The sequence below is a fragment of the Petromyzon marinus genome, chromosome 71, assembly GCF_048934315.1.
Source record: "Petromyzon marinus isolate PM22_M1 ecotype Great Lakes invasive population chromosome 71, UKy_Petmar_22M1.pri1.0, whole genome shotgun sequence".
NCBI classification, from domain to species: domain Eukaryota; kingdom Metazoa; phylum Chordata; class Hyperoartia; order Petromyzontiformes; family Petromyzontidae; genus Petromyzon; species Petromyzon marinus.
Genome location: NC_133737.1, coordinates 1,636,206 through 1,655,670, shown reverse-complemented (window position 1 = coordinate 1,655,670; position 19,465 = coordinate 1,636,206). Strand labels below are relative to the sequence as shown.

The 19,465-nt window shown below is 49.0% G+C and overlaps 2 protein-coding genes across 2 annotated transcripts in view; one reads left to right on the top strand and one right to left on the bottom strand.

The window, feature by feature from the left end:
• LOC116957256 (uncharacterized) overlaps positions 1 to 19,465 on the top strand; it is a 631,244-nt gene that overhangs the window by 277,881 nt on the left and 333,898 nt on the right. The gene's annotated exons all lie outside the window — the stretch shown is intronic.
• LOC142906805 (uncharacterized) lies at positions 1,224 to 18,295 on the bottom strand. Its single transcript, XM_076055351.1, has 3 exons — positions 16,262 to 18,295; positions 6,050 to 6,306; positions 1,224 to 3,723 (listed from the first exon to the last, which is right to left on the bottom strand). The coding sequence occupies exons 1-3, from the start codon at positions 17,561 to 17,563 to the stop codon at positions 2,505 to 2,507; spliced, it is 2,778 nt and encodes a 925-aa protein (XP_075911466.1). The 5' UTR covers positions 17,564 to 18,295; the 3' UTR covers positions 1,224 to 2,504.

Here is a 19,465-nt window from a genome sequence, read left to right as displayed (position 1 = left end):
AGACGTCTTTCATACTCTTTGGTTCTTTCAGTAAAGTGATGTAGGTCGAAAAAATTAAATTATAAAAAATAAATCGCGACGTTTCGATCGCAACACGAGCGGTCGTCCTCAGACGAAAACATCCAGACATTGTCGCGGCAGAAGTCACGTGAGCTACGGCACGTGACAAAGATAAGGTGACCCCCCCCCACTCCGTGTGGCTCGCCCCGCTCAGCTGAGCATTGTTTTAATGCGGTGGGCTCACGCGAAATTTATTTCTCTAAAAAGAAGGTACTTTGAAAACGCACTGGCTATTCTCTTTTATATAAGCGTTGTGTCCTTAACTAACCACACGGAGACGTCTGGTTGAGGCAACGCGTTTATTATAACTCTTTCGAACTCGGCTCTTCACACTACTGTAACACGAAGGGGTACGGCCCCTTCCACCCAATAGCCTCCGGGAGTGACAGCCTCCCTTCTATGGCAGCCTGCACACTCCGGGCTCTGCTACCCACAGGTCCCTTAGCCCGGCGTTAAAGGAAGACTGGACGACCCGTCCCAGACAGGGTACGGGAGCTCACCTCTGGTCCGCTACAACCCGGCTCTAACAAGAGCCTCGGTTGAGGGTCCCTGGGTGCTGGTCCAGTCTTCAGGTCTTCGGATGTCTTCAGGCTTGAGTTGGTGAACACTGCCCGGCCAGTCCAGGGGGCCGGGCTTTTAACCCCAGGTCGGGGTCACCCCTCCCCTCCTGAACCCCCCCCCTCCCAGAACCTTCTGGAAGGTCTTATCTTAAGGGGCCTTAGGGACGGGTGGAGGGTCAGGTGTGGTAGTCTCCGGTCACGGGGAGGGGGGGCAGGGGTTTACTTTCATCGACCCCTACGCACCTCGCTCTCTCGGCTGCCCCCTGTTGACCCGTGAACGTGGTGGCAGGTCAGCTTACAGCGCCTTGTTGTGGCGCTTATGCACAACTTCGTGACTAACGCTGCACGTTCCGTCATATTCATGCAGGGGGCGCTGCAGACCTACGCGTCCCCTGCATGAACGACGGAGGCGCAGGGACAGACGTTCGATCGCGTTGTAATCGATCTGCGGACGGCGGTCTTCTCGCACGGCCAGCTCTGTGTCGCCTCATCTGGATCCCGCGATCCCAACCAGGTGAAAGTCCGCATCGAACCAAACCCCCGGCAAGGCCATCTACCTAATGACGAGAGAAAATTCACACGAAATAAGTCTTCCAGATGTAAAATGAGATAAGCTTTTAATGAATACAATTATCTAATAAAAAAATAATAATTAATGACGAGAGAAAATTCATACCAAATGTCGTTTTCAAATAAGTGTTCCAGATGTAAAATGAGATAAGCTTTTAATGAAGAAATACAATTATCGAATTCAAAGCATAATCAAATTAAAACTGTTTCATTTTAAAACTTCAAAACGGAGCATCAGGTGCTTGCGTGGAGGCGTCGTTCGTGTGCAGTTTTCTTTGTGACTTTCTTGGCCCCAGGCCGTAAATGGTTGTGAGGGGCGGCGCAGGCGGTCAGGCTTGCTTCAACCCTTGGTTGTGAACATCCAGACGTTAATCAGCAAGGAGCATTTCTAGACCTAGTTAGACAAAATCTACGTCAACACGTAATACTAAATTATAATTCGTGTTGTAGAGAATGTATCTCCTCTACGTGTAACTGATTAATAATTCGAGTGTGCTCCCTATTTCAAAGACAATGACCAGCTCCAGAGGGAGAAACTTCCTGAAAACACAAAAATACCCTTTGACCTTCATCACAAGAACAATGAGTCTCACCTGAGTTATCTGTACAGGTTACTTCCAAAACACACAATTTGTCCTAACATCACTTATTCAATGTTTCACCCTTAAAGACAAAATGTTACATATACGCACACAATCAGACAAGTATTCATTCTAAACTGACAGGCATATTAACAAAATTGAATTACTGCAGTTAAATATACTGCATCAGGTTACATCGTACTAACAAGAAGCTATTTTAAAACATACGTACCGTCTGCTTAACAGTGTATGTACAACATACTATTGCGCCAATCAAAACGAGTAGGCCATTGCATGCTGGCGTCTGGGTCAAAATTGAGCAAATTCTAAACATTACCTACTAACTACACAACTGAGATGACACATCAACCAGCGCCCCATACTGACAGGCTCTTGTCCACATGCAGGCCGGTGCAGGGCCACCACCTTGTGCCACACAGGGGCAGCTGCTACTTGGGGGTGCTCTTCGAGTGTTTGAGATGAGAAACGATACAAAACTCCGAATTGCCAGAGGTGATTAAGCAAACACCATATAATTGCAATTATAACATAGTCAACGCTTGGGAGCTTCTTGGCTCTCGCTCCTGGTTAGAGATCTACCCAACCCACAGGTCCACAAAGACTGGCTGCTCTTACCCTGCAGGTTGAAACTCGCAATTGAGTGTTCAACTTCATTCTTGTCATTAAAGGTCTGTGCCAAAGGTGCATCTATTGGAGCGACATTGTCTCAAGCTTACACATCTACCGGGTCTCCATTTGACTTTGTATTGTCTAGGAAGTCCACCCACACCTCCACTTCCACAAATTGCTGGGAGTTGCCTCGCTCTGCCTCGCCGTCAGAATTCTCCTCCTGCTTCACGTTGCCTCCATCGATGTGAAGGTCCGATTTTGGAGTTGAATCTTCATCTTCACATTTTACACTCACTTCTTCGCTCTTCACCATCACTTCTTCACATTTCACCTTCACCTCTTCATATTTCACCTCGATACCTTTAAAAGTGTCCAAGCTGGGATTTTCTTCCGGTTCTTGTTTCATGAGGGATGGGCTCATTGCGGCACTTTGAGTTCTCTGGTGTATTTGAAGATGTGTTGAACGTGCAAACGCTTTCCCACACACACTGCACTTGAAGGGTTTATCTCCTGTGTGAGTTCTCTGGTGTGTTACAAGAGCAGATGACTGTGCAAACGCCTTCCCACACACACTGCACTTGAAGGGTTTATCTCCTGTGTGTGTTCTCTGGTGTTTTACAAGAGTAGATGAAAGTGCAAACGCCTTCCCACACACATTGCACTTGAAGGGTTTATCTCCCGTGTGTGTTCTCTGGTGTTTTTTAAGAGTAGATGAATCTGAAAATGCCATCCCACACACAATGCACTTGAAGGGTTTCTCTCCTGTGTGTGTTCTCTGGTGTGTTACAAGAGCAGATGAATGTGCAAAGGCCTTCCCACACACACTGCACTTGAAGGGTTTCTCTCCTGTGTGTGTTCTCTGGTGTGTTACAAGTGTAAATGAAAGTGCAAACGCCTTCCCACACACACTGCACTTGAAGGGTTTCTCTCCTGTGTGTGTTCTCTGGTGTGTTACAAGTGTAAATGAAAGTGCAAACGCCTTACGACACACACTGCACTTGAAGGGTTTCTCTCCTGTGTGTGTTCTCTGGTGTCTTTGAAGATGTGGTGACTGTGCAAACCCCTTCCCACACACACTGCATTTGAAGGGTTTCTCTCCCGTGTGTGTTCTCTGGTGTATTACAAGAGTAGATGAATGTATAAACACCATCCCACACACACTGCAGTTGAAGGGGTTCTCTCCTGTGTGAGTTCTCTGGTGCTGTGTCAAATGTGCAGAACGATCCGTGCTGTTCGCACGCCGGTCGCATTGTTGCCTTTTTGCACCGAGCCGCGCCGAGTGCCTTTGCTCCATCAGACAAATTCTGCAGAGGAAGTGACAGCTGCAGACAGAAAAAAATAATATCCACACCATCTACACGTCAGTATCGATGCACAGAGAAATGCATATATACACAATAACACGACTTACATGTCTATACTTATTCATATATGCATGATATAGTGGAAACGTGTCCCAAATTCATCACACGTGCTGTTATGGCACACAATGAGAGGGCAAATGTCATAAACGTGCCTGGAAGCCCTCGTATCTTCAAAATGAATGTTAATCCAAAACTCCGAGCACACAATTTCAGCTGTCTGGCTTCAAAAGGAATATTTATGAAAGCTAAATTCAGCTGACATAGCAAAGGGTGTGGAAAATAATACTATTTGTGCTATGCAGAAATGCATAAATAAATGTTCAATCGCAACTTAGAGGTGTGAAGCCAGGCACAGATGTCCTTGAATGCTGGGATGAACAGTTCCAACTTCAGCTGCACGTGTGCTGTGATAACTTCCCGACTCCATTCTTACAATGAGTTCCAGAGGAAAATAAAAATAAACTACCGTTTTGATATAACCTTCGTGCACAATAGAGTTAATAGACTTTACTGCAAATACAAACTTGACACTGTCACACAGAGGTGGAGCCAGGATTTTCAGGCAGGGAGGGGTAACCCCTCCAGCAATTAAAAATGATAGGAGTTGTAAGTAAGTAGGGAGTTGTTAGTAAGGAGTTGTTAGTAAGTAAGGAGTTGCTAGTAAGGAGTTGTTATTAAGTAAGGAGTTGTTAGTAAGGAGTTGTTATTAAGGAGTTGTTGGTAAGGAGTTGTTGGTAAGGAGTTGTTAGTAAGGAGTTGTTATTAAGGAGTTGTTGGTAAGGAGTTGTTGGTAAGGAGTTGTTACTAAGGACTTGTCCTATGCTTTTTATTGGACGCGGATGATTGGCATCGCGCTCGCTGAAGGTGTTTGCCATCAGGGAAGTCGTGTACTATATAGGCAACTGCGCACAATTCTGAGTCGCTTGTAACTGCTTTGCCGTTACTTATTGCCAATTATGGCCTCGGACTGTTGTCCTCTCATAGAGTCCCTGGCACGTAATAATATGCCACATGGTGGCAGTGGCGGTCGCAAAATGCTGATTTATCTATATTTATAAAATCGAAATTTGTGAATTTGTGTCTGTTTGAAATGTGCAGCATACTTCCCAACATGCTACACACTTGAAATTTGGCATGTCGGTAGCTTCCAGACAGGACACAATGCAAAAAGTATTACTTTTGTATTTGGGGGGGGGGGGGGGGGGGGAAATGACCATGGAGTGTGTGGCATCAACCTGCAACAAAGATAAGGGAATATGAAATTTGAAATTTATCCAAGACAAGAATCCAAGTTCCGGGCGAAGTCGGGTAGTGAAGCTAGTTATTAATAAACCCCAACGGTCCGATCGAAATTAGGGATTTCGATCGGACCGTTGGAGGGGCACGTGCCACCCCACCCCCACTGGCTCCACCACTGTCACACACTGGCATAGTTCACAGTTGGTGGTGTGTCCAGACCCACGCCTGGCCACCTTCACCTGCTCAGAATTCATGCTTCCTCACTCCACCAAGTAGAGTGAACACCGCCACGTGCCCAGAGTGAACACCGCCACGCGCCCGGAGTGAACACGGCTGCGCGCCCAGAGTGAACACCGCCGTGCGTCAAGAGGGAACACTGCCACTCGTCCAGAGTGAACACCGCCACGCGTCCAGAGTGAACACCGCCACGCGTTCAGAGTGAACACCGCCACGTGCCCAGAGTGAACACCGTCACGCGTCTAGAGTGAACACCGCCACGCGTCTAGAGTGAACACCGCCACGCGCCCAGAGTGAACACCGCCACGCGCCCAAAGTGAACACCGCCACGCGCCCAGAGTGAACACCGCAAGGCACCCAGAGTGAACACCACCACGCGTCTAGAGTGAACACCGCCACGCGTTTAGAGTGAACACCGCCACGCGCCCAGAGTGAACACCGCCACGCGTCTAGAGTGAACACCGCCACGCGTCTAGAGTGAACACCGCCGCGCGTCTAGAGTGAACACCGCCACATGCCCAGAGTGAACACCGCCACGCGTCTAGAGTGAACACCGCCACGCGTCTAGAGTGAACACCGCCGCGCGTCTAGAGTGAACACCGCCACATGCCCAGAGTGAACACCGCCACGCGTCTAGAGTGAACACCGCCGCTGGCCCAGAGTGAACACCGCCACGCGCCCAGAGTGAACACCGCCACGCGCCCAGAGTGAACACCGCCGCTGGCCCAGAGTGAACACCGCCACGCGCCCAGAGTGAACACCGCCGCGCGTCTAGAGTGAACACCGCCACGCTGTTGATGAGCCTCACCTTGTGTTGTGGGCAGGTCGCTTTTGAAAACAAAAGTGGTAAAGCAGCTCAAGCGGGCTTGGCCTGGTAAAAAATAATGAAATTAAAACTGCGTGAATATTTAAAAATAAAACAAAGTGACAAAGTGGCGAGCCGAGTGAAGACAAATTAAACTTAAGTGAGAGAATTGAAGCAAACGCGTTCAGGCGAGGGCAGGAGGCAACGCCCCGCGTGGCTAGGCCCCGTGCTGTAAAGTTCCAACCTGGACATCGCTTCCATGCTCCCTGCTACTCAATTGACATCCATACGAGAGAGAGAGCGAGACTCTACCCCGGTAAACAACAACCACCCCCACAACCACAACCACCACACCCACCACCACAAACACCACCACACCCATCACCACAACCACCACCACAACCACCACAACAACCACTACCACAACCACCACTACAACCACCCACCCACCACCACAAGCACCACCACAACCACCACCACATCCACCACCACAACAACCATCACAACAACCAACAAACAACCAACACAACAACCACCACCACCACAACCACCACTACAACCACCACAACCACCACCACTACAACAACCACCACAAACACCACCACAACCACAACAACCACCCCCACAACAACCACCACCACCACAACAACCACCACAACAACCACCACAACAACCACCACAACAACCACCACAACAACCACAACCACCACCACAACCACCACCACAAAAACCACCACAACCACCACCACAACAACCACCACCACAAAAACCACCACAACCACCACAACCACCACCACAACAACCACCACAACAACCACCACAACAACCACCACAACAACCACCACAACCACCACCACAACCACCACAACCGCGATGAGAATTTCTCACCTCAGATTTCAGTGCACGGCGGAGCAGCAGCTTCCTGTTATCTCGTGACGTCACGCGGCAGCAGGAGGTGACATGACGTCACTTGAACAGAAAGCAGCAGCGACCCAGGCAGAGTTGACGTCACGCTCAAAGGAGTCTTGGACAGGGTGGGGTGAATACCTTAGTGACATGACATCACTAGCGAGGTACACCTCCCCCTGGCGTTTCACGCCGCTGAGGTAATGCTGAGTGGTGACGTCACAGAGCGGGGTTTGAGTTTAAGTTGATTTAAATTAATTTTCCATTGCTCCCTCTCTTGATCAGAGACCCCTTGGGTGTGTGAGCTGAGCAACAACGTGGACATTATTGTGCACACACTGTGTGTGTTTGTACACTGTGTGTGTGTGTTTGTACACTGTGTGTGTGTGTTTGTACACTGTGTGTGTTTGTACACTGTGTGTGTTTGTACACTGTGTGTGTTTGTACACTGTGTGTGTGTGTGCACACTGCGTGTGTGTGTGTGTGCACACTGCGTGTGTGTGTGTGTGCACACTGCGTGTGTGTGTGTGCACACTGCGTGTCAGACACACACACAGTGTGTGTCTGACACGCAGTGTGCACACATTGTGTGTGTGTACACTGCGTGTGTGCACACTGCGTGTGTGCACACTGCGTGTGTGCACACTGCGTGTGTGCACACACTGCGTGTCAGACACACACACACAGTGTGTGTCTGTACACTGTGTGTACACATTGTGTGTGTGTACACTGTGTGTGTACACTGTGTGTGTGTACACTGTGTGTACACTGTGTGTACACTGTGTGTGTACACTGTGTGTGTACACATTGTGTGTGTGTACACTGTGTGTGTACACTGTGTGTGTACACTGTGTGTGTGTACACTGTGTGTACACTGTGTGTACACTGTGTGTGTACACTGTGTGTGTACACTATGTGTACACTGTATGTGTGTACACTGTATGTGTGTGTACACTGTGTGTGTACACACGGTGTGTGTGTACACTGTGTACACACTGTGAGTACACTGTGTGTGTACACACTGTGTGTACACGGTGTGTGTGTGTGTACACTGTGTGTGTGTACACTGTGTGTGTACACTGTGTGTGTGTAGACAGTGTGTGTGTACACTGTGTGTACACTGTGTACACTGTGTGTGTGCACACTGTGTGTTTGAAAACTGTGTGTGTACACTGTGTGTGTGTGTACACTGTGTGTGTGTACACACTTTGTGTGTGTGAGGGGGGGCCAAGCCCCCACGCAGATTGAGGCGAGCCGAGTGGTGGCGCATTCTATTTTGACTTAAAACTTTTGTGACTGCAGGAATTAATATTCTTGCTTCTTTCGGTAAAGTCTGGTAGATTAAAAAACATGTTACTCAAAAGAAAATAATGAACTGAAATGACAATTTAAATAATAAAAATAACCACATTTTTCTTTATTTTTGTTTTCTATTTACATGACTTTAATCAGAAAGGGTTTAAATCAGAAAGGGTTTTATTCGCCATGAAAGTTCGTACAGACAAGGAATTTACATTCAACATATAGGAATCTTAAATAAGTGGTATACAAGTCTAACTATACTAAAGGTACAACGTCTAACTAACACTAAGGGGCTAACGTATGTAAAATTTTGAATAAATATTGAATATAAATTAGCTATGAGATACAATCTAAAAATACAAATAGGGTAACATAGTGTAAATATGGCAAGGTGTCATTTTGTAGATAAAATGTTAAAGTCAGTGTAAGCCCTTGGCCTTGTTGAAGAGGCCAGCAGCGGATGGGAAGAATCTGTTTTTGTGGTGTGAGGTTTTGGTCCTGATGGACCGCAGCCTTCTGTCGGAGTTGAGTAGCTGGAACAGAGAAGTGTCCAGGGTGGGAGGAATCGGCCACAAATCTTCCTCGCTCGCCTCATGCTCCTCGAGGTGTGCAGGTCCTCGAGGGTTGGTAGATTGTGTGGTGCCACCGCAGCGGAGCAGCTCGATCGGCGCTACCCCCTCCACGTGCCCCCCCCACACCCACCCCATGAATGCACGCCCCACTAAACACACGCCCCACTAAACACTCGCATGCACCCCCGTAGGGTCTCGAGGAGGGATCACCTGGTACGATGGGTTTTCACCCGAGAACTCCACTAGCAGGGACGTTCCACGGTTTCCCCGGACCAGGAAATTGGCTGAGCCCCCCAGACCGGATTAACTGGCGGCCCCACCAAAAAGGGGGGCGTGGAGCTTTACAGGCCGGCCGCATTGAAGCATTCACAACACGGGGGGGGGGGGGGGGGGTGGGACCTTCAGCCAGTACCCAGCGTAAGGGTAAACAGTGGGGTGGGAGGGAAAAGCCTCGAGGCAGATAAGAAGTTGACTTAAGTGGGAGGGGCCAAGGGGATTATCGGTGAGTCACCGGCGAGGAACGCAGGCACAGAGACAATGGGAAGGAGGGGGGGGATGACGCGACCCCCCCCCCCCCCCCCACCAACGGCCAGAGCGCTCAAAACGGCCGGAAAAGAGGATTTGATTGGATGGTCAGGATGACGTCATGTGACCCGGGGGTTAACGGGCTTTGGGGACATAATGGGGGAGGAGGGAGAATTGGGTCAGAGTCCTTCTGGAGCGACGGGAGTGTGGATGATATGCTGCAGTCTGCTCTTGTCCTTGGTAGTGGCAGCAGCGTACCAGACGGTTATGGAGAAGGTGAGGATGGATTCAATGATTGCTGTATAGAAGTGCACCATCATTGTCTTTGGCAGGTTGCATTTATTCAGCTGCCGTTGGAAGTACATCATCTGTTGAGCTCTCTTGGTGAAAGGGCTGATGTTCACTTCCCACTTGAGGTCCCGGGAGAGAATAGTGCCCAGGAAACGGAAGGACTCTACAGTTTTGACTGGGAAGTCGCACAGGGTGATGGGGGTAAGTGGGGCTGTATTTTTCTTGAAGTCCACAACCATCTCAACTGTCTTTAGAGCATTTAGCTCTAAGTTGTTCTGGCTACACCAGGTCACCAGGTTGTCAGCTTCCCACCCATAGTCAGACTCATCCCCACCAGAGATCAGCCCAATGAGGGTGGTGTCATCCGCAAACTTCAAGAGTTTGACGGACAGATGATTGGAGGTGCAGCTGTTGGTGTACAGGGAGAAGAGCAGTGGGGAAAGGACGCAGCCCTGAGGAGTTCCGGTGCTGATGTACCTGGAGTCAGAGACTTGTGTTCCCAGCTTAATGTACTGCTTCCTGTCAGACAGGAAGTCTGTGATCCACCTGCAGGTGGAGTCGGGCACGTTCAGCTGGAAGAGCTCGTCCTGAAGCAGGGCAGGGATGATGGTGTTGAAGGCAGAGCTGAAGTCCACAAACAGGATCCTGGTGTAGGATGCTCGGGAGTCCAGATGCTGTAGGATGACGTGGAGGGCCATGTTAACTGCGTCGTCCACAGACCTGTGTAGGCATACTGAAGGGGGTCCAGGAGAGGGTCTGTGATGGCTTTGAGGTGTGCCAGGACCAGGCGCTCAAAAGACTTCATTACCACAGAGGTAAGGGCGCCCGGTCTATAATCATTTAGTCCTGTTGGCCTTAGCTTTTTGGGCACAGGGATGATGGTGGAGGACTTGAGACAGGCTGGTACATGGCATGTCTCCAGGGAGGTGTTAAAGATGTTGGTAAACACCGGAGACAGCTGGTCAGCGCAGTGCCTGGGGGTGGCTGGAGAGACAGAGTCCGGCCCAGCTGCTTTGCGTGGGTTCTGCCTCTTGAAAAGTCTATTAACTTCTCCCTCCGGAAAGGAGAGAGTTGTCTCTGTAGTAGGGGTGGGGAATGGGGCCTCTTGGGTGGGAAGGGATAGTTCAGGACAGTCCAATTGTCTTTCAAATCTGCAGTAGAACTCGTTCAGGTCGTTGGCCAGGCGGGAGTCGTTAGTGGTGTGGGGGGCTCTGGGCTTGTAGTTGGTGATCTGCCTGAGCGGTCTCCAGAGAGAAGCAGAGTCGTTAGCAGAGAACTGGTGTTTTAGTCTCTCTGAGTACAGTCGTTTAGCCTCTCTCACCGCCTTGCTAAACCTGTTCTTCGTCTCCTTGAATCTGTCTCTATCACCACTCCTAAACGCTTCCTCCTTCTCCAACCTCAACCTTCTGAGCTTTGCTGAGAACCAGGGCTTGTTGTTGTTGAAGTTCACGCTGGTACGTGTTGGAATATAGCAGTCCTCACAGAAGCTGATGTACGACGTCACAGCCTCTGTGAGTTCATCCAGTCTCTTGATAGCAGTCGTGAACTTATCCCAGTTAGTACAGTCCAAGCACGCCTGCAAATCCTCCACAGCCTCACTGGTCCACTGTTTAGATGTCCTCACAGCAGGTTTACAGAGCTATAGTTTCTGCCTGTATGCAGGAATCAGGTGGACCATGGCATGGTCAGAGTGTCCCAGTGCTGCTCGGGGGACGGCGTGGTAGGCTCTACTGACTGTAGTGTAGCAGTGATCCAGAGTGTTCCCTTCTCTGGTAGGGCATTTAATGAATTGTATGTATTTGTGGAGTTCGTGGCTGAGATTACCTTTGTTAAAGTCGCCAAGTACGATAACCAGCGAATCTGGATTTGCTCGCTCCACACTCAGAATCTGGTTGGTGAGCATGCGATGGGCCTCTTTAACCTGAGGACCCGGCGGCAAGTAAACTCCGACCAAAATGAGCGACGCGAACTCGCGAGGCAAGTAGAAAGGTTTACAGTTTATGAAAAATAATTCAAGGAGCGGAGAACAATGTTGCAGAATCACTGTGACATCTACACACCAGCCACTGTTAATGTAAAAACAAATACCACCGCTTTTCATCTTGCCGATGAGTCACGATCCAATCTTACAAGATGGACTCCTGCCAGTTGTAACGCAGTGTCTGGAATCAAATCACACAGCCATGTCTCTGTGAAGCACAAGACAGAAGATGAAAGAAAGTCTCTGTTTTTCACCATCAGTAGCTGAAGTTCGTCCATATTGTTGCACAGTGAACGTATGTTGGAGAGGAAAAAGTTCGGAAGCAACGTTCGGATCCCGCGTCTGCATAGCCGTACAAGAGCCCCCGACCATTTACCTCTTGGGCGGCGTTTCGCTGCTTGAGCAAAGCCTAGCGCAGCTATGACTAGAAATCCCACATTTTCTGCCGCTGGAAGCAGAAAGTTGGGAAATAAATCCACAGGAGTTGTTTCCCTGATGTTAAAAGTTTGTCTCTTGTTAGGGAACTCCAAAAATCTTGGCAAAACACTGAATTAACAGACAAGACAAAACAGGGCGCACTGACCGGCTGAGGCTACCATCATCGGCGCCATCTTCTCACCATCACGGGTGTGCTGAACAGCAGGCCTCTCTCACCGGCACGATTGTGCTGAACAGCAGGCCCCTCTCACCAGCACAGGTGTGCTAAACAGCAGTCCCCTCTCACCAGCACGGGTGTGCTGAACAGCAGGCCTCTCTCACCAGCACAGGTGTGCTGAACAGCAAGCCTCTCTCACCAGCACGGGTGTGCTGAACAGCAGGCCCCTCTCACCAGCACAGGTGTGCTGAACAGCAGGCCCCTCTCACTAGCACAGGTGTGCTGAACAGCAAGCCTCTCTCACCAACACAGGTGTGCGGAACAGCAGGTCCCTCTCACCAGCACGAGTGTGCTGAGCAGCAGGCCTCTCTCACCAGCGAGGGTGTGCTGAACAGCAGGCCCCTCTCACTAGCGCGGGTGTGCTGAACAGCAGGCCCTTATCACCAGCACGGGTAATCAAGCAAAACAAGACAAAACCAGACAAAACAGGGCGCACCAACCGGCCGAGGCTGCTATCATCGGCGCCAACTGAAAGAACCAAGAATATGGTAGCACATTATTTATTGCAGAGGTTCAAGGGTCAAATCCGACAGACACACCTGGCTACCCCAGTAACATTCACAAAAATATGCGCAGTCTGCTTAACGGCAGATGTAAAACATAGCGGTGTCATTCACAACGCACAGGTCATTGCATGTTGGTGTCACGGTCAAAATTGTGGAAATTCCAAACATTATTCAGAAACTACACAAGGGAGATAGCGCGTCAATGATCGCCCCCTACCAACAGACTCATGTCCACGTGCAGGCCGGTGTAGGGCCACCTTGTGCCACACAGGGGCAGCTGCCACTTGGCGGGGGGGGGGGGTCCTTCGATTGTTTGAGATGAAATTCGATACGAAACACCGAGTTGCCGAGGCAATTAGGCAAGTGATTTATGAGTGCAAATATGATGTTGGTAACGTAGTGAATGCTTGGGAGCTTCATTGTCTCTCGCTCCTGCTGACAGATGTACCCAGCCCACAGCTCCACAGATACCTGCCGCTCCTCCTGTGCAGGTTCGGCTATGTACGGTGCGAAATAAGTTACAGATACACACAGAGACTCACACAGAGACCCACAGATTAGCACGGTTGGCTACATACGGTGCAAAATAAGGTCCACGTACACACAAGAGACTCGGAGCAAGTTTGAGTCGCGTGCTACTGACAGTAGTTGAATACGGTTGGAAAGACGCTGATAGAGACACACACAGAGACTGACAAGAGAGAGGTGGACAGACACAGACAAGAGGAAGACAGAAAGAAAGATACAGAGACGACAGAGACACAGTCGGAGAGAGAGGGACACAGAGGAGAACAGAGACACAGATGGACAGAGAGATGTTGAATCGAACACACTTAACTCGCTCCATTGAAAGAGATTCCTCGATCTTTGCCCATCCCCGGAAGTCGTTCTTGTTTCATTGTGTGTGGTGTGTACGTGTAAGCAATGTGGGATATCGATGTACACGGATATGAACAAGATCAGCAGACAAGACGTCTTTCATACTCTTTGGTTCTTTCAGTGAAGTGATGTAGGTCGAAAAAATTAAATTATAAAAAATAAATCGCGACGTTTCGATCGCAACACGAGCGGTCGTCCTCAGACGAAAACATCCAGACATTGTCGCGGCAGAAGTCACGTGAGCTACGGCACGTGACAAAGATAAGGTGACCCCCCCCCCACTCCGTGTGGCTCGCCCCGCTCAGCTGAGCATTGTTTTAATGCGGTGGGCTCACGCGAAATTTATTTCTCTAAAAAGAAGGTACTTTGAAAACGCACTGGCTATTCTCTTTTATATAAGCGTTGTGTCCTTAACTAACCACACGGAGACGTCTGGTTGAGGCAACGCGTTTATTATAACTCTTTCGAACTCGGCTCTTCACACTACTGTAACACGAAGGGGTACGGCCCCTTCCACCCAATAGCCTCCGGGAGTGACAGCCTCCCTTCTATGGCAGCCTGCACACTCCGGGCTCTGCTACCCACAGGTCCCTTAGCCCGGCGTTAAAGGAAGACTGGACGACCCGTCCCAGACAGGGTACGGGAGCTCACCTCTGGTCCGCTACAACCCGGCTCTAACAAGAGCCTCGGTTGAGGGTCCCTGGGTGCTGGTCCAGTCTTCAGGTCTTCGGATGTCTTCAGGCTTGAGTTGGTGAACACTGCCCGGCCAGTCCAGGGGGCCGGGCTTTTAACCCCAGGTCGGGGTCACCCCTCCCCTCCTGAACCCCCCCCCTCCCAGAACCTTCTGGAAGGTCTTATCTTAAGGGGCCTTAGGGACGGGTGGAGGGTCAGGTGTGGTAGTCTCCGGTCACGGGGAGGGGGGGCAGGGGTTTACTTTCATCGACCCCTACGCACCTCGCTCTCTCGGCTGCCCCCTGTTGACCCGTGAACGTGGTGGCAGGTCAGCTTACAGCGCCTTGTTGTGGCGCTTATGCACAACTTCGTGACTAACGCTGCACGTTCCGTCATATTCATGCAGGGGGCGCTGCAGACCTACGCGTCCCCTGCATGAACGACGGAGGCGCAGGGACAGACGTTCGATCGCGTTGTAATCGATCTGCGGACGGCGGTCTTCTCGCACGGCCAGCTCTGTGTCGCCTCATCTGGATCCCGCGATCCCAACCAGGTGAAAGTCCGCATCGAACCAAACCCCCGGCAAGGCCATCTACCTAATGACGAGAGAAAATTCACACGAAATAAGTCTTCCAGATGTAAAATGAGATAAGCTTTTAATGAATACAATTATCTAATAAAAAAATAATAATTAATGACGAGAGAAAATTCATACCAAATGTCGTTTTCAAATAAGTGTTCCAGATGTAAAATGAGATAAGCTTTTAATGAAGAAATACAATTATCGAATTCAAAGCATAATCAAATTAAAACTGTTTCATTTTAAAACTTCAAAACGGAGCATCAGGTGCTTGCGTGGAGGCGTCGTTCGTGTGCAGTTTTCTTCGTGACTTTCTTGGCCCCAGGCCGTAAATGGTTGTGAGGGGCGGCGCAGGCGGTCAGGCTTGCTTCAACCCTTGGTTGTGAACATCCAGACGTTAATCAGCAAGGAGCATTTCTAGACCTAGTTAGACAAAATCTACGTCAACACGTAATACTAAATTATAATTCGTGTTGTAGAGAATGTATCTCCTCTACGTGTAACTGATTAATAATTCGAGTGTGCTCCCTATTTCAAAGACAATGACTAGCTCCAGAGGGAGAAGCTTCCTGAAAACACAAAAATACCCTTTGACCTTCATCACAAGAACAATGAGTCTCACCTGAGTTATCTGTACAGGTTACTTCCAAAACACACAATTTGTCCTAACATCACTTATTCAATGTTTCACCCTTAAAGACAAAATGTTATATATACGCACACAATCAGACAAGTATTCATTCTAAACTGACAGGCATATTAACAAAATTGAATTACTGCAGTTAAATATATTGCATCAGGTTACATCGTACTAACAAGAAGCTATTTTAAAACATACGTACCGTCTGCTTAACAGTGTATGTACAACATACTATTGCGCCAATCAAAACGAGTAGGCCATTGCATGCTGGCGTCTGGGTCAAAATTGAGCAAATTCTAAACATTACTTACTAACTACACAACTGAGATGCCACATCAACCAGCGCCCCATACTGACAGGCTCTTGTCCACATGCAGGCCGGTGCAGGGCCACCACCTTGTGCCACACAGGGGCAGCTGCTACTTGGGGGTGCTCTTCGAGTGTTTGAGATGAGAAACGATACAAAACTCCGAATTGCCAGAGGTGATTAAGCAACCACCATATAATTGCAATTATAACATAGTCAACGCTTGGGAGCTTCTTGGCTCTCGCTCCTGGTTAGAGATCTACCCAACCCACAGGTCCACAAAGACTGGCTGCTCTTACCCTGCAGGTTGAAACTCGCAATTGAGTGTTCAACTTCATTCTTGTCATTAAAGGTATGTGCCAAAGGTGCATCTATTGGAGCGACATTGTCTCAAGCTTACACATCTACCGGGTCTCCATTTGACTTTGTATTGTCTAGGAAGTCCACCCACACCTCCACTTCCACAAACTGCTGGGAGTTGCCTCGCTCTGCCTCGCCGTCAGAATTCTCCTCCTGCTTCACGTTGCCTCCATCGATGTGAAGGTCCGATTTTGGAGTTGAATCTTCATCTTCACATTTTACACTCACTTCTTCGCTCTTCACCATCACTTCTTCACATTTCACCTTCACCTCTTCATATTTCACCTCGATACCTTTAAAAGTGTCCAAGCTGGGATTTTCTTCCGGTTCTTGTTTCATGAGGGATGGGCTCATTGCGGCACTTTGACTTCCACAAGCTGATTTCAGACTCCACTCCTTGTGGATCTTCAGATGCTTTTGAGTTCTCTGGTGTATTTGAAGATGTGTTGAACGTGCAAACGCTTTCCCACACACACTGCACTTGAAGGGTTTCTCTCCTGTGTGAGTTCTCTGGTGTGTTACAAGAGCAGATGACTGTGCACACGCCTTCCCACACACACTGCACTTGAAGGGTTTATCTCCTGTGTGTGTTCTCTGGTGTTTTACAAGAGTAGATGAAAGTGCAAACGCCTTCCCACACACACTGCACTTGAAGGGTTTATCTCCCGTGTGTGTTCTCTGGTGTTTTTTAAGAGTAGATGAATCTGAAAATGCCGTCCCACACACAATGCACTTGAAGGGTTTCTCTCCTGTGTGTGTTCTATGGTGTGTTACAAGAGCAGATGAATGTGCAAAGGCCTTCCCACACACACTGCACTTGAAGGGTTTCTCTCCTGTGTGTGTTCTCTGGTGTGTTACAAGTGTAAATGAAAGTGCAAACGCCTTACCACACACACTGCACTTGAAGGGTTTCTCTCCTGTGTGTGTTCTCTGGTGTGTTACAAGTGTAAATGAAAGTGCAAACGCCTTACCACACACACTGCACTTGAAGGGTTTCTCTCCTGTGTGTGTTCTCTGGTGTCTTTGAAGATGTGGTGACTGTGCAAACCCCTTCCCACACACACTGCATTTGAAGGGTTTCTCTCCCGTGTGTGTTCTCTGGTGTATTACAAGAGTAGATGAATGTATAAACGCCATCCCACACACACTGCAGTTGAAGGGGTTCTCTCCTGTGTGAGTTCTCTGGTGCTGTGTCAAATGTGCAGAACGATCCGTGCTGTTCGCACGCCGGTCGCATTGTTGCCTTTTTGCACCGAGCCGCGCCGAGTGCCTTTGCTCCATCAGACAAATTCTGCAGAGGAAGTGACAGCTGCAGACAGAAAAAAATAATATCCACACCATCTACACGTCAGTATCGATGCACAGAGAAATGCATATATACACAATAACACGACTTACATGTCTATACTTATTCATATATGCATGATATAGTGGAAACGTGTCCCAAATTCATCACACGGGCTGTTATGGCACACAATGAGAGGGCAAATGTCATAAACGTGCCTGGAAGCCCTCGTATCTTCAAAATGAATGTTAATCCAAAACTCCGAGCACACAATTTCAGCTGTCTGGCTTCAAAAGGAATATTTATGAAAGCTAAATTCAGCTGACATAGCAAAGGGTGTGGAAAATAATACTATTTGTGCTATGCAGAAATGCATAAATAAATGTTCAATCGCAACTTAGAGGTGTGAAGCCAGGCACAGATGTCCTTGAATGCTGGGATGAACAGTTCCAACTTCAGCTGCACGTGTGCTGTGATAACTTCCCGACTCCATTCTTACAATGAGTTCCAGAGGAAAATAAAAATAAACTACCGTTTTGATATAACCTTCGTGCACAATAGAGTTAATAGACTTTACTGCAAATACAAACTTGACACTGTCACACACTCAGAGGTGGAGCCAGGATTTTCAGGCAGGGAGGGGTAACCCCTCCAGCAATTAAAAATGATAGGAGTTGTTAGTAAGTAGGGAGTTGTTAGTAAGGAGTTGTTAGTAAGTAAGGAGTTGCTAGTAAGGAGTTGTTATTAAGTAAGGAGTTGTTAGTAAGGAGTTGTTATTAAGGAGTTGTTGGTAAGGAGTTGTTAGTAAGGAGTTGTTATTAAGGAGTTGTTGGTAAGGAGTTGTTGGTAAGGAGTTGTTACTAAGAACTTGTCCTATGCTTTTTATTGGACGCGGATGATTGGCATCGCGCTCGCTGAAGGTGTTTGCCATCAGGGAAGTCGTGTACTATATAGGCAACTGCGCACAATTCTGAGTCGCTTGTAACTGCTTTGCCGTTACTTATTGCCAATTATGGCCTCGGACTGTTGTCCTCTCATAGAGTCCCTGGCACGTAATAATATGCCACATGGTGGCAGTGGCGGTCGCAAAATGCTGATTTATCTATATTTATAAAATGGAAATTTGTGAATTTGTGTCTGTTTGAAATGTGCAGCATACTTCCCAACATGCTACACACTTGAAATTTGGCATGTCGGTAGCTTCCAGACAGGACACAATGCAAAAAGTATTAAAATATACTTTTGTATTTGGGGGGGGGGGGGGGTGGGGGAAATGACCATGGAGTGTGTGGCATCAACCTGCAACAAAGATAAGGGAATATGAAATTTGAAATTTATCCAAGACAAGAATCCAAGTTCCGGGCGATGTCGGGTAGTGAAGCTAGTTATTAATAAACCCCAACGGTCCGATCGAAATTAGGGATTTCGATCGGACCGTTGGAGGGGCACGTGCCACCCCACCCCCACTGGCTCCACCACTGTCACACACTGGCATAGTTCACAGTTGGTGGTGTGTCCAGACCCACGCCTGGCCACCTTCACCTGCTTAGAATTCATGCTTCCTCACTCCACCAAGTAGAGTGAACACCGCCACGTGCCCAGAGTGAACACCGCCACGCGCCCGGAGTGAACACGGCTGCGCGCCCAGAGTGAACACCGCCGTGCGTCAAGAGGGAACACTGCCACTCGTCCAGAGTGAACACCGCCACGCGTCCAGAGTGAACACCGCCACGCGTTCAGAGTGAACACCGTCACGCGTCTAGAGTGAACACTGCCACTCGTCCAGAGTGAACACCACCACGCGTCCAGAGTGAACACCGCCACGTGCCCAGAGTGAACACCGCCACGCGTCCAGAGTGAACACCGCCACGCGCCCAAAGTGAACACCGCCACGCGTCTAGAGTGAACACCGCCGCGCGCCCAGAGTGAACACCGCCGCGCGTCTAGAGTGAACACCG